Source organism: Phalangium opilio, unplaced genomic scaffold (assembly GCF_054372755.1).
Source record: "Phalangium opilio isolate 3A_F unplaced genomic scaffold, DU_Popi_V2 ptg000209l_1, whole genome shotgun sequence".
Classification (NCBI taxonomy): Eukaryota; Metazoa; Arthropoda; class Arachnida; order Opiliones; family Phalangiidae; genus Phalangium; species Phalangium opilio.
Window position 1 is genome coordinate 1,220,874 of NW_028324217.1, and position 14,013 is coordinate 1,234,886.

The 14,013-nt window shown below is 37.1% G+C and overlaps 3 protein-coding genes across 21 annotated transcripts in view; 1 reads left to right on the top strand and 2 right to left on the bottom strand.

Moving 5' to 3' along the window:
- LOC149618200 (uncharacterized) overlaps positions 1-4,217 on the bottom strand; it is a 53,088-nt gene extending 48,871 nt beyond the window's left edge. For 2 of the 17 annotated variants that reach the window (XM_089855363.1, XM_089855362.1), the window contains exon 1: positions 4,053-4,208. The gene's annotated coding sequence lies outside the window, so the exon portion shown is untranslated. Of the gene's footprint in view, positions 1-1,861; positions 2,213-3,488; positions 3,897-4,052 lie in introns of those variants that run through there. The other 15 variants (XM_089855349.1, XM_089855355.1, XM_089855361.1 and 12 more) reach the window with 13 other exon arrangements.
- An 82-nt stretch (positions 4,218-4,299) lies between these two features.
- Positions 4,300-5,725, top strand: LOC149618209 (uncharacterized). The gene is made up of 2 exons (XM_089855406.1): positions 4,300-5,299; positions 5,533-5,725. The coding sequence occupies exon 1, from the start codon at positions 4,443-4,445 to the stop codon at positions 5,292-5,294; it is 852 nt and encodes a 283-aa protein (XP_089711532.1). The 5' UTR covers positions 4,300-4,442; the 3' UTR covers positions 5,295-5,299; positions 5,533-5,725.
- Positions 5,661-13,945, bottom strand: LOC149618210 (uncharacterized). 3 transcript variants are annotated; one of them, XM_089855338.1, is made up of 10 exons: positions 13,536-13,945; positions 13,388-13,448; positions 13,265-13,317; positions 13,107-13,202; positions 12,930-13,022; positions 12,242-12,838; positions 8,003-12,184; positions 7,862-7,930; positions 6,804-7,171; positions 5,661-5,952 (listed from the first exon to the last, which is right to left on the bottom strand). In XM_089855338.1, exons 1-9 carry the CDS (start codon positions 13,626-13,628, stop codon positions 6,986-6,988), a joined length of 5,430 nt encoding a protein of 1,809 aa, XP_089711464.1. In that variant the 5' UTR covers positions 13,629-13,945; the 3' UTR covers positions 5,661-5,952; positions 6,804-6,985. The 3 variants fall into 3 exon arrangements, with proteins under 3 accessions (XP_089711464.1, XP_089711462.1, XP_089711463.1); XM_089855336.1 differs by having other exon boundaries at positions 8,003-12,838; XM_089855337.1 differs by having other exon boundaries at positions 8,006-12,838; positions 13,536-13,943.
- Between the last annotated feature and the right edge of the window lie 68 nt (positions 13,946-14,013).

Genomic DNA, 14,013 nt, shown 5'->3' on the forward strand with positions numbered 1-14,013 from the left:
TTATTTTTGGGGAGAATGGGCCAAAATTTAAGATACCTTTTTAAAAAAAAACTAAAGTTAATTGGAAACAAAATTACTTATGTCCTAGATTGATTGATCTTAATTAAAAACTATAACTAATTAAATAAATAGATAATAATCAGGATGGTATGTTAATTAGGCATTGAAGCCTGGGCTTTAGGTTAACCTTATGCAAATAAGTCCAAGATCTCTGGCTCCTCCTCTGTGATACCTCCAAATGACCCCAGGTCAAATGACCAACCGCGAAATTAAAAAAAAAAAAAATGTCCGTCGATATTTGTTTAAATATTATATTACAGCACCCGATAGATAATCAAATCAAATCAATAATTATAATATAAAATGGCATATATTCGCAATAAAACCCAATAATGTAAACCCCTCCCCTCCCCAAAGAGGTTACGTTATGTCAGATAAGGTTAGGTTAAGTTAGACTCGGGCTTGACACAGTTTAATCATTTCAAAATTGCACGATTTTATATCAATAAATATAAATGGTACCAAAAAATAAATTATGAATTAAAAAATAGGTGTTATCAAAATTCATTTCAACGCGATATTTAAATTCCCGTTAATTTAATTAAAAAACTTAAAAATAAAAATATCTAGAAATTTAAATTTCTAACTTTAAAAATTATAATTGGTTTCTCTTTGAAACTTACCTTTCCTAATTACTGCTGCACGTAACTTAAGTAATTTCTATCCTAACCTACTTAATTACTTCCCGTAATTTACTTAAATACGCGCGAATTATTTTAATAATAAATGTAGTTAAGTTTAAATACTGTAATGGAGTCATTTGTTAAAAAAATACCAAGAAAAAAATTATTCTTTTATAAATTTTATCAAATTTTAACGAGAATGCATATAGCTACTAGGAATAATTGCGCCCCCATATTTAATTTCTATGAATTTTTTTTTTTTTTTTTTTGGTTTTTGTGGGTATTCCGGGCTTGTGAACTTACTACGCGTCACGCCAAGGTCATAATTATGATGGCGTCTGCTCTAACTGTCATTTCATTGGTTGGTAGCCACGCGAGTTCTTAGGCACGCGTACAAGGTGCAAGGCTTAGGGAGATAGATTATTAATACGCTATGGGTAAAATCATCGTCATACATAGCTAGCTCCTCCCACAAAACCCGCCAAGATACATTGAGAAATTAAAATGGTGGACACGCAATTATTCCTAGTATTAGCTATATGTATTCCTGATTTTAATAATATTATAAATTCTTTTTATAACACACTCCTTTACAGTATTTAATTAATAATTTATTTTATACAATTAACAGTCAATCAGAAGTCCATAACTCCAAAGATATTAAAAAACTTCAGTTTATGAACTTCTGACGCAATTTTTCAATAAAAAAAATATTTTAAGAGAAAAAAAAACATTAATTTATTTAAAATTAACTAATTAATGTAATTAATTCTCTTAAAATATTTTAATTATAATAATAATAATTAAAAGGAACAAACACTCTTTCCCCAAGTCGTTGGATTTGAAAATTTTGAAGCCCGAGTATTATAATCAAAAGCGGCACTTGGAATATTTTCGCACTCCCAAAATTCAGAAATATTCTTAAGGGGGAGGGGCCTAAATGAGTCATTAGCCAATCAAAAGTGTTTTTCACTCTTGGTAGTGTTTGTTCCTTCATATTTATTTATTTATTTATTCATTTCGTTTGCAAAAAACGACACAATTAGGACCTGGTGCACGTGACCAATCATTTCATCCAAATGCACCGTGAATTTTTTGGGGTTCCAGCATGACGTCATCACGGAGAATACCAGGTCCTTATTGCTATAAAAGAGGGAGAACAAATTTGATTGGCTTACCGTAAAATTCTTAGAATGAACGATCCCGAGTGATTATTAAATTCCTTATTTGTGTTTATCCGCTTCCGTTTTGTTTGTTTGATATTTTTGTTTGTTTAATCTTCGTAGATCATTTTGTTGAATTTTTAGGAGTGTCCAAAATATTGCAGTTAATCACTTTTACGCGATAATTTGAACAAAAAGTTCGTGAGTTCATAATAATTTTATCACAAGTGGTCAGATCATTTTTTTGGTATCCTTTGTTTGATTTTTTAAATGTTCAACGCGAATTCAAATTTGAAATTTGATTTGTGTGTATAGTTATCACTGTTCCATAATTTTTAATTAATTCTTCTTGATTAATTTCGCGCACTATTTGTTGATTGGTGGATATTTGCATAAACACATAACATTTGATGAGATTTTAAAATCTTCTTATAATTTTAATTTAATTACTTTTAAGTAATTTGCATCAAAATATCGGTAGATGTTTAAGGTATTGGTAAAAATTAAACTGCACCAGTTATAAATAAACAATTGCAACTGACTTGCGTGTAATTAGCAATTACGCTAATTGCAGACGCTAATTAGCAGACGAAATTTACAACTCCCCAAAAATTTTGCAAAATTTTTTTTTTTAGTTTTAAGCGCAAATCAAGTGTTTGTTGTCAGTTATTTGTGACGTGCGTAATTTAATTGCAATTTACAACAGAATGAATAGCTTGTAGTTCAGTTCAATTCACAAATTACTGGCAACTCTGATTCGCGGTTAAAGTTAAAAAAAAACGGGGGGAGGAAATATCTCTAGCCCCTTCATAGTACACACTATCTTAAGTAAATTGTTTACTGAATTTAATGTCAAATTAATTTATTTGGTTCAATTATAGTTAATTTAATTTGTAATTAAATTTTTTCTCAATTAAATTGTATGATTTAATAAGTCCAAGAATAATTTAAATGCATTAGACAAAATAAAAATCTCACAAACTCATAAATGTCAAAATAAATCATGGAAATTTAATTTATGAATTTGACAATCATTGTCAAATAGAGTAATGGCACTTCAATGCCTTTGACTGTATTACGCTCTAAGGGAGTTTCACTACTCTACCATTATAAAGTACTATTTTTGAACCAAATAAATCATTGATGATTTATAATCATTTATTTACTCTGAATGTCTTTAAATTCGCTAAGCTAACGCGTCAAAATTATATATTGGACCATTTTAGTATCCCTTTAAAGGGCAGAGCGCTACTATAATAATAAGGAATCCCTACTCCTTGCCTTTCACAGTACTACAACCCTGCAAGCCTAAATAATTACGCCTAAAATTGTTTAATTTAACCTGAGATTAAGGGTATAGAGCTATTTCAGTGGGGGAAAAATTTCGTCTGCTACGAAAATTGGGCCTGCCTTTGGCGGACCGGGGCGGCCATTTTGTGCAGATTTTCTCTATGGGCAAATAGCATTGGTGACGTAGCCATTACCCCCTCTGAAATAGCTCTATTGTCCCTAACTTAATTACGTCTCGTCTTAAACGTCAATCAAATTAAATAAAAACCTCATTAAATTAATTACTTTCATTAAATCCCTATTGTGAATCGTAAAATATCCAAAAATCTTATTGATTAAAGTCAAAACTTACCATTTAATCAAAGGAAACAATCCAAAACTTATCATCACGAATCGCGTAAAAATAAATACCGACCGAAACTTCGCGTACTTCAGTTTAATGGCGTTATTTTCGGTGCCATCTTAAGCCTAACTTTTTTGTCTGTTGATACGAAACCCCTCCCAAAATAAAGCGAGGTTTATTTCATCCCCCTTTACAGTACTATCAAAAGTAAATAATTCATACTTCAAAATCCGTACCGAAAGTGAAAAAAACCGTTTCTCAAGAAGTACATTAAAATTGATGTAAATATCAGTTTTAAGAGTAAAATTCGTTAAAGTAGGGCGGCTTTCCGAAATGCCTTACTACAAATCATTAACTGCGGCTGCGGATAAGGGGAAGAAAATGGGCGCCGCTACTGGTAGGTTAGGCCTAACGGAGACCGAGCTTTGTGCCTCTCTTGTCTAGCGCGCTCTTTCTCTGCTCTGATCGGGGGCATCGGGAATGATAAAAACCTTAAGCCTTACGCCTTACATCGTGTACCCTTACGAACGATTTTCTTTTTGGAAAAAAAAGTTAATAAATAGAAATGCGTACTTATTTTTTGATGTTCGAATGTTTCTTTGTCATCGCCGACTTGAATTTTTAAACGTTATTATCCTTAGTAAATACTAATTAGAAGTAAAGCACGGAAGAATACTTCACCGACGGTTAAATTGCGTCTCGAACAAGAATCGATACTGAAACGGACTAGCAACGCGACGCGATGAGGATAATAAAATATATGTGACAGCACCAGCATTGAAATAAACTAACCAACCAATAGGAAGGCAAGAAAGTGAAACTGGGTGTGAGATGCAGTTCGACGCTCGTTTTAGAGGGAAGCCGGGTATAAGCAGACGACACTCATCGATTTTGTGTTTAGTTACGGTTTTAGAATTAATTATTGTAATAATTAGTGAATTATTATAATTAAATTGAATAAAAATGGTGGCATTTTTAATATACGTATTATCCACACTAAACCGCTTAAAACCAAGAGTAGCCGATCGTCGTATAAATCGTTACATTCACCATTTTAACATTAGCTTTCCGGCAATCCAACACTTAACATTGGAAGAAAACGATATTAGTCGATATAAAGAAATATTCGTAATCGGAGACGTTCACGGATGTTACACTGAACTTCTCGAGTTATTTGATAAAGCTGACGTAAACAGAGAAGATGTTTTGAAGATATTCGTTGGCGATCTTGTTAATAAAGGCCCATTAAGCCCTGAAGTAGTTAAATTTGTACGCTCAACACCCTCATGTCTAAGCGTCCGCGGAAATCATGATGAAATCGTATTAAAAACAATGGTAGAACGTACGGGGAATAATCCATACCCAGAAAAATACTCTTGGATAAATAACTTATCCAACACTGACATTGACTTCTTAAAAGAACTCCCATACACAATTTCAATTCCTTCGTTAAACTCAATCATCGTACACGCGGGTTTGATCCCTGGCGTTAATATCCATAATACTTCGCCTTATAATCTGGTTAATATGCGTAACATAATTATAGAAGACTATTTTTTTGATGGAGGAATAAAAGCTACGAAGTTTGATAGCTTCGGAGAAGCTTGGGCTCCGCTTTGGGCTGGCCCGCAACACGTTTATTTCGGACATGACGCGAAACGGGGCTTGCAACTGTGCCCCAATGCTACTGGATTAGATACTGGTTGCGTTTATGGGAAACAATTAACGGGGGTTTTTATAACGGGACCGCGAAAGAACACTTTTGTTCAAGTTAACGCTAAAAAAATGTATCAGAAACCTGAAAGTTTATATTAAATAAAGTTTAATTAGCCTTATTCCTGATCATCGCCATCTACCCATAGCGGTGACTTTGAGAACTACTGTAAGCGGCAAGCCAATCAGATGTCGCTAAAATCTGGTGACGTCATTTTTGGTAAGACCCGAGAGTGCCCGTCAGTGACGTCACCAGATTTTAGCGACATCTGATTGGCTTGCCGCTTACAGTAGTTCTCAAAGTCGCCGCTATGGGTAGGTGGCGCTGATCAGGAATAAGGCTAATTCCAATAGACTAATGGCACCCCATGTTATTTCCCCATAGAGCTTAATACAGTCGAAGGCAGAGGGCTGCCATTACCCTATTGATTGTTGATTAAAATAAATAAAATATTTATGATTATGAAATGAAATGAAACGATTTTGTAATTTTTATTTGGTTCTATATTAAACCATACATACATTAAAAAAAATATGTTTTTATTAACAACAAGAAAGATATGATGTTCGACATCGAGCAGTCATTTTACAATTTGTGTCTTTTAAAATCTATTTCATACGCCAAAATTCCCGTTAAAATAAATTCAAAGTCAACAATTGGAATGCCATTTTTTCTAGGAGCGTTGCACAGTTTCAAGTCTTTTGCGCAACTAACAATCACCGTTTTCTCTTGTTTACCTCGGGGCATTTTAGCTAGGAACTGTTTACAAGGGACAAAATATAGTAGTGGCAGTCAATGTTAATTCCCCATAGTGTAATACGGGCGACTGCCATTACTCTATATCGAAAATATATAGTAGTGGCAGTCAATGTTATTTCCCCATAGTGTAATACGGGCAACTGCCATTACTCTATATCGAAAATATATAGTAGTGGCAGCCAATGTTATTTCCCCATAGTGTAATACGGGCAACTGCCATTACTCTTAATCAAAAATATATCGTAGTGGCAGTCAATGTTATTTCCCCTTAGCGTAATACGGGCAACTGCCATTACTCTATATCGAAAATATATAGAAGGGGAAGTCAATGTTATTTCCCCATAGCGTAATACGGGCAACTGCCATTACTCTATATCGAAAATATATAGAAGGGGAAGTCAATGTTATTTCCCCATAGCGTAATACGGGCAACTGCCATTACTCTATATTGAAAATATATCGTAGTGGCAGTCAATGTTATTTCCCCATAGTGTAATACGGGCAACTGCCATTACTCTATATCAAAAATATATAGTAGTGGCAGCCAATGTTAATTCCCCATAGTGTAATACGGGCAACTGCCATTACTCTATCAAAAATATATAGTAGTGGCAGTCAATGTTATTTCCCCATAGTGTAATACGGGCAACTGCCATTACTCTATATTGAAAATATATAGTAGTGGCAGCCAATGTTATTTCCCCATAGCGTAATACGGGCAACTGCCATTACTCTATATCGAAAATATATAGTAGTGGCAGTCAATGTTATCTTCCCATAGAACTTAATATACAATGAAATACCGACACTGCCATTACCCTATTATAAGGTACAAAGAACATTGTTCTTACCTTTCCTCCTGCGCATTCTATTATATCTTTCATTTGTTGGGGCGGTGGAACGACATTAGCGGTGACGTGAACGTTCCATCCTGTTAACAATGGTTTTTCCGATGCCTTTTTCTGCGTTTCATCAATTTTGAACGCGTATTTCTTTTCGGCAATTGCATCTCTTAAGATGAACTTCTTAAAATCTACAACAAAACAAACAAACAAACAAAGCAAAAATATTGCGTAATTATCGGATTTGTGCAAAAATTTGTGGCAATTAAGTTACTCGATGATAATGTTTTATGTTTCTTGGCACTTTGAATCCAATTTTCGTTCATAACGGGAACCCCTTTAGCTACGGCGCAAAGAAATTTAGCTGTACGCCTAAACTGCAGTTACAAACAAACATCTCTTAATTAGTTTCGCGCTAATTTTAATTAAAGGTTAAAGTTCAGGTAACATAACTGATTATACCTTAATTAAAAGAACGGCTTTATATAAAAGGAATTAAATATTAAATCTATTATTACAATATGATAATTAGTACATTTTATTAGTCTTAAAATAATCAAGGACTACTGTTAGGCCATCCGCCATTGTTTTAGTGGCGTCTGCTAGCCCGAACCATGAGCCTGTGAGAATTCAACCAATCCCGTAGGCGTAAGAGGTTCGGAGTAGCAGACGCCACAAAAACAATGGCGGATGGCGGGGCAGTAGTCCTTGATTATTTTTAAGACTAATTAAATGCTATTTATCGTTTGTAATAAGATAATCAAGGACTACTGTTAGGTCATCCGCCATTGTTTTAGTGGCGTCTGCTAGCCCGAACCATGAGCCTGTGAGAATTCAACCAATCCCGTAGGCGTAAGAGGTACGGAGTAGCAGACGCCACTAAAACAATGGCGGATGGCGAGGCAGTAGTCCTTGATTATTTTTAAGACTAATTAAATGTACTAATTATCATATTGTAATTAGAGATCATTTAATATTTAATTCCTTTTATATTAAGAAAGAGGCCGTTCTTTTAAATTTAAGGTATAATGTTCTGTTACCCGAGAGTCTATTAATTTAATTAATACCTGATCCGTAATCAAATGCGTACACGTATTAATATCAGACGTCACAGTTCCACCCAAACTCGCGATTATCTAATACCCCAATTAAAAATAATTAATATTTTAACTTACGGAATCAATTAGCAGGCAGACATAAACACTAACCACCTTTTCACTTTCGTCGCACTTATAACCAGTGAACATGATATTAAAATCGGCACTTTCCGATTTTGGTTTCGTCTCCTGAACATCAAAGGAATAATCAGGGGAATCGGATCTTGTCGCAGTCGCTGTCGCTTTGGTTTTGGCTTTCTTTGAACTGTCACGTTTGTTCACTGGTGTTGAACTTGTACTTGAAGTGACGTTAACACTATCGCTTAATTTCGATGTATCCTTCTTGGGCCGTTTGACCGGGGTAACGATAGGTGGTGCGTCTTTTGAGGAAGTTACTTCCGCCTCAATGTTGGTGTTGGAATCACTGGATTTTCTTTTAGAGTTCGATTTAGGACTTCCGTTTTCGTTTTTGGGTTTTTTAGATCGACTTTTCTTAGGTGTTTCCTTATCAACGTCGGAATCCTGATTATTTTTAATTAATTTCTTGGAAGAACGTGGTTTCTTCGGAAGTTTAAGTTTCTCTTCCACTTCCGTTTCCGTTTCATTTGAATTTGTTGCAGCGTCTTCAGTTTTCTTGGAAGATTTAACAGCTGCATTTTTCGTTCTTGTTTTCACGACTTTAGATGAATCAGTTGGTTCTTGTTTGTTTTTTGTCGGCGAAGCAAAATCGAATCGTTTTTCAAAATCTCCGTAACTTGGGGAAGCGTTTTCTTTCGATTGATCACTTCCCGATACTTCCGATATCGGGTTCAATTTATTCTTAGTCGTGGTGGACTTATTGGTGGCTTTGATTTTAAGTGTCCCACCACTTTTATTTTTCTTGGCAGTCTTTGCGGTATCATCGGTGTCATTTTCTGACAGCCATACGACACCAGTTTCATCCTCTTCACCCGTGGAAATACTTCCTTTAAGGGTGGAAGTAGGTGAAAGGCCGACTTCCGGAATTTTCGGTAAATGTTTCGACTTTAATTTCCTCTTTTTTGGCAATTCTTTTATATCAGTTTTGTTAGAATCTGACTGTTCCTTGTCATCATCAACTTTTCGTTTAGATTCTTTAACGGAGGAAGTAGGTGAAAGGCCAACTTCCGGAATATTCGACTTCAATTTTCTCTTTTTAGGCGCTTCCTTGGTATCTGACTGTCCCTTGTCACCAACCATGTCCTCATCGACTTTTCGTTTCGATTTGCTTTTCTTTTTAGTATCTGTGGCATCCTTGGTTGATTTTGATGACACGTCAATACTCGAGTCTTCGTCAACACCCTTTGACCTTTTCTTACCCACCTTGGACGACTTTGAGGCGCCTTTCGAAGTACTTGCTTTCTCAATCAAGTTCTCCTCGACGTTTTTAAGCAATTTCAAATCATTATCTCCTTGCTTTGTCTTCTTTTTCTTGCCACCGGAAATCGGGGACGAATTCGCGGAACTTTCATCACTGTTATCTAGGAATCTCTTGGGAACTTTACGTTGTCTCTTGTCCTTTTTGTTAATTACTTCCGTATTTGTTTCGGGCACATTTTTAACAATGTCGCTGAAATCAGTCTCAGTTTCTTGGGTGTACGGTATCTTGTCAATTCCCGGAAGTTCGAAAACAGGATGGACAACAAGTTTAGTGACGTGTTCCGGTTTCTTGAAGGTGTATTTATCCTTGGAAGTTGGTGGTAGTTTAACAATTCCCGGAAGTTTAAAGTCCTTTTTCGTCTCGGAAGTTGTTGGGTTTGATTTGACCGTCATGGTTGAAGAGATGTCTGGAAGATCGTCTTCATCCGAGTCGAAACTTATCGTAATTTTCTCCTTTTTCTTGGGAGGGCTTACAGTGTCTTCCTCGATCACTTTGCTAACAGCTTCAATGGTTTCATCAAGGTGTATTCGACGTAGATTCTTTTCATCTTCGGATAATGTCTTTGATCTTGAAGGAACTGGTGTAGAGTGGTCTTTGTTAGTTACAGTTTTTTCTGTAGGTTTCTTGGCTTTACTTCCGTTTTGTTCTAAAGATTTGGACGACTTGGAGTTCGTCTTTCCAGTTTGTTCCACAGATTCGGGCTTCTTGGAGTTCATTGTTCCATTCTGTTCCAAAGATTCGGGCTTCTTGGAGTTCATTGTTCCATTCTGTTCCAAAGATTCGGGCTTCTTGGAGTTCACTTGTCCATTCTGTTCCAAAGATTTAGACTCCTTGGAGTTCACTTGTCCATTCTGTTCCAAAGATTTAGACTTCTTGGAGTTCACTTGTCCATTCTGTTCCAAAGATTTAGACTCCTTGGAGTTCACTTGTCCATTCTGTTCCAAAGATTTAGACTTCTTGGAGTTCATTGTTCCATTTTGTTCCACAGATTTGGACTTCTTGGAATTCATTTGTCCATTCTGTTCCAAAGATTTAGACTCCTTGGAGTTCACTTGTCCATTCTGTTCCAAAGATTTGGAATCCTTGGAGTTCACCTTCCGATTCTGTTCGACAGATTCGGACTCCTTGGAATTCCTGGTCCCATTTCGTTCCACGGACATCGCCTTCTTAGTAGAAACATATCCTGTGTGTCTGGAAACGTCACTCTTGTCAGGCGTGGACATCAACGAGTCCTCTACACATCCGAAAGACGATGGCGTGTCCAAAGACGATACAGATGGATTATTAACAGCCTGGGACTCTAAACAGAGGATGATTTCGCTTTCATTGGCATTAAACAACTTGCACTTCTTTTCCGTCGAGGTTTTGGGAACAGCCGGCATTAAAAACGACGAGGTTTTTGGCGTTTTATGTTGATTGGGTTGAGGTTCATCCTGGTCATCGCTGGACAATGCCAGAATTTTTGAAGCGGGTTGACGAGGACGTTTATAATCCGGTGACGCGTTGAAACCGTCACTGTCATCAAAATCGCTTAGATTTAGTATAGGTTGCGTTTCGGCGTAGAGGTCAACGCCTTTTGAAGGCGTTTTAGGTTGGGTATCAACGCCATCGACTCCGTCACCCTTTTTGGGCGTTCTTGGTTTGTTAGTATCAATGTACTGCGTCTCCATTTCAAGAAGGCCTTCATCTTCGGATGATGACGCGTCACCTCCTTTATTATTGGATATTTTTTGGGTCTCAGCGTTTAAATCCGCATTGCACTGTTCATTCTTCTTCTTTGACGGTCCAGCTTTTTCATTATCACTTGATACATATTTCTGAGTCTCCATTTCGAATATTTTTGGATCAATTTCGTCATCAGATGACGTCATTTCATCATCACTGTCAGATTTATTTCCGATTGGTTGAGTGGCGGCGTTTAAATCGACTACTTGTTTCTTCATACGCGACTTGGGTCCAATTTTTTTCCTGCGAAATTTGATGGGTTGCGTCATGGCGAATAGGTCAACGTCATTTTCGGTTGAACGGGTTTCTTTATCCGGTCTTTTTTCTCCGTCTATGGCTTGAGTCTCCGCCTCCAAATCAACGGGGACAACATGGTCATCTTTGGTTTTTGACGCGGTGTTAGGTTTGGTAGTGTTGGAACCATCAACTCCTTTATTAGGAGACTTGGAACTATCATCTTTCCCAACTGTTGTCATGGTCCCAACATCTTCTCCTGAAGCCATCCTGGTTCCCCCAGCTTCTTCCGAAGCCATCCTGGTTCCACTACTTTCTCCTGAAGCCACCTTGCTTCTACTACTTTCTCCTGAAGCCATCTTGCTTCCTCCAGCCTCTCCTGAAGCCATCCTGGTTCCACCAGCTTCTCCTGAAGCCATCCTGGTTCCACCAGCTTCTTCCGAAGCCATCCTGCTTCCACCAGCCTTTCCTGAAGCCATCCTGGTTCCACCAGCTTCTCCTGAAGCCATCCTGCTTCCACCAGCTCCCCCTGAAGCCATCTTGGCCTTACCATCTTCTTCCAAAGCCATCCTGGTTCCTCCAGCTTCTCCTGAAGCCATCTTGGCCTTACCATCTTCTCCTGAACCCATCTTGCTTCCACCAGCTCCTTCTGAAGCCATCTTGCTTCCACCAGCTCCTTCTGAAGCCACCTTGCTTCCACCAGCTCCTTCTGAAGCCACCTTGCTTCCACCAGCTCCTTCTGAAGCCACCTTGCTTCCACCAGCTCCTTCTGAAGCCACCTTGCTTCCATCAGCTCCTCCTGAAGCCACCTTGCTTCCATCAGCTCCTCCTGAACCCATCTTGCTTCCACCAGCTCCTCCTGAAGCCACACTGGTTCCACCATCTCCCCCTGAAGCCATCTTGGTCCCAATGAAATCTCCAACAACTGGTAACTGATCAACCTTTCCAACTGTTGTCTTGGATTGACCAACTTCGTGACGCGATATATTTTCATTATTGGACGATGTTTTATCCACTGGGTTGGGTTTTTTAAACATATCCGACATTGAGGCACAATTTTTGGAAGTGTTATCCTTAACAGGAAGAGGTTGAGTAGGACGCGACAAAAAGTCACCACCATCATCTTGGTCGTCATCATCATCATTTAATGTGGTTTCATCAAAAATGTTCTCATTTTCGAGAACACTACCATTAAGTGACGGAATTTTAACAGGTGATGTTTCCACATCAGGTAACTTTAAATCAGCCAGTAAATCAATTGAATCAGCGAACTGAGAGTCCTCAACAATGGCGTCAGTATTGGGAGGCGTTGAAGGAGGAAGACACGATGTCTTTGCAGACTTAAGACATTTTTCGCGTTCATTTGTTTTACGTTTTAAAGGATCTGGTTCGCTATCGCTACAAGTTTCGTCATCGGAAGATGATAAACTAAAGGTGGGTTTTGCTTTAGGCTTAGGCTTAGGTTCGTTTTCACGCGCCTGTTGCAAGTTATTTGCCATTGCGTTTGATATTGGCAATTTGGGGGGAGATATGGCATCGGGGATTAGAGACTCTGATTCCGCCTCGGAAGCGGTTTCATCATCATCATCCTGTAATAATAGTTAATTACTCTGCAATAACGCGCCTGACAACTAAGCCTTGATGTTTCTAAAACGGAAATTGCGTCAAAATCATAATTACCGGAACTGAGAATTTGAACGTAGTTTTAACGTTGCCGAACCACAAAACGTCATTATTTTCTAAATTGTATCTAACTTGCGGCTTCAAGAAGACCTAAATATATTTATTAATATGTAAATTTCCCTAATCCCTCCCTAATTAAAGTAATTTAATTAAAATGGTCGGTAATTATCTTACATTTCCTCTCCTGGTTTTGTTAACGCTACCCAAATCAAATATAAGTCCGGAAGTGTTACTTTCCATTTGTATAATAGCATGACGTTTTGATAAAACCTTATAATATTTATAATTTAACCCTATAACCCTTTGAAAATAATTAATATTTACTATCTTACCTTTTTGTCAATCCAAACTTGATTGTCTTGGGATCGACCAATAACGTTGATACCTGTCAGTCATCAACAATTATATTTATTAATTTTGGTCTACAGCTCTATAATATAATATAAATCACTTACCATCATACAAAGGGTAATCTTTAGGAGGTTCAGCGACATTTTGCATGGACAAAGTGGCCAGCTAAAATTTATTAATTATATTAGTTAATAATTTAATTTAATTTAAGACAATTAGGCGAGATTAAAGTTAATAACAGCAGTAACTGACCACTTTCTTGAGGTTTATAACTTCATCTGGTTCGTCTCTAATAAATTGGGAGAATTCAAAGTCGATGCGTTGAGTCGCGTCGAAATCCCCCATGTTTTTCAAATAATATTGTTCGAATAATTAACTATAATTATAACTACGATTCAATAATAATTAAAGGAAACATTTCATTGTAAGCATGTCCACAAGGAAATACAGCAATGAAATAAGGGCGCCAAAAATTCTTAAAGTCGTCTGCTATCATAGAGTATGTCTATTTGACCCTTGATTTGATATTCTCTGGGCGTTGCTCTGGTAACGGGCTTAGCCATAGACATAAATCTTTCTTGATATCACACTAGGGGGAAGGTTTTACAAGTGTTTTGGTTCATTTTCATAATTCTTTAAGTTGAAAAGGCGAATAAAAAGTTAAATAGTAATCTACGTGGCCATAGAACTTAATGCTAATTTTGGGTTACTTCGAATTTCCCGGCCATAA

What these genes read in the sequence shown, in the direction of transcription:
- LOC149618210 (XM_089855336.1), bottom strand. Translation starts at nt 13,628, where the DNA reads ATGGGGGATTTCGACGCGACTCAACGCATCGACTTTGAATTCTCCCAA. An exon ending in TTATAAACCTCAAGAAAGTG is followed by an intron (nt 13,449 to 13,535) that starts GTCAGTTACTGC and finishes AATAAATTTTAG; the next exon opens with CTGGCCACTTTGTCCATGCA. An exon ending in CGTTCAAATTCTCAGTTCCG is followed by an intron (nt 12,839 to 12,929) that starts GTAATTATGATT and finishes CTATTATTACAG; the next exon opens with GATGATGATGATGAAACCGC.
- LOC149618209 (XM_089855406.1), top strand. Translation starts at nt 4,443, where the DNA reads ATGGTGGCATTTTTAATATACGTATTATCCACACTAAACCGCTTAAAA.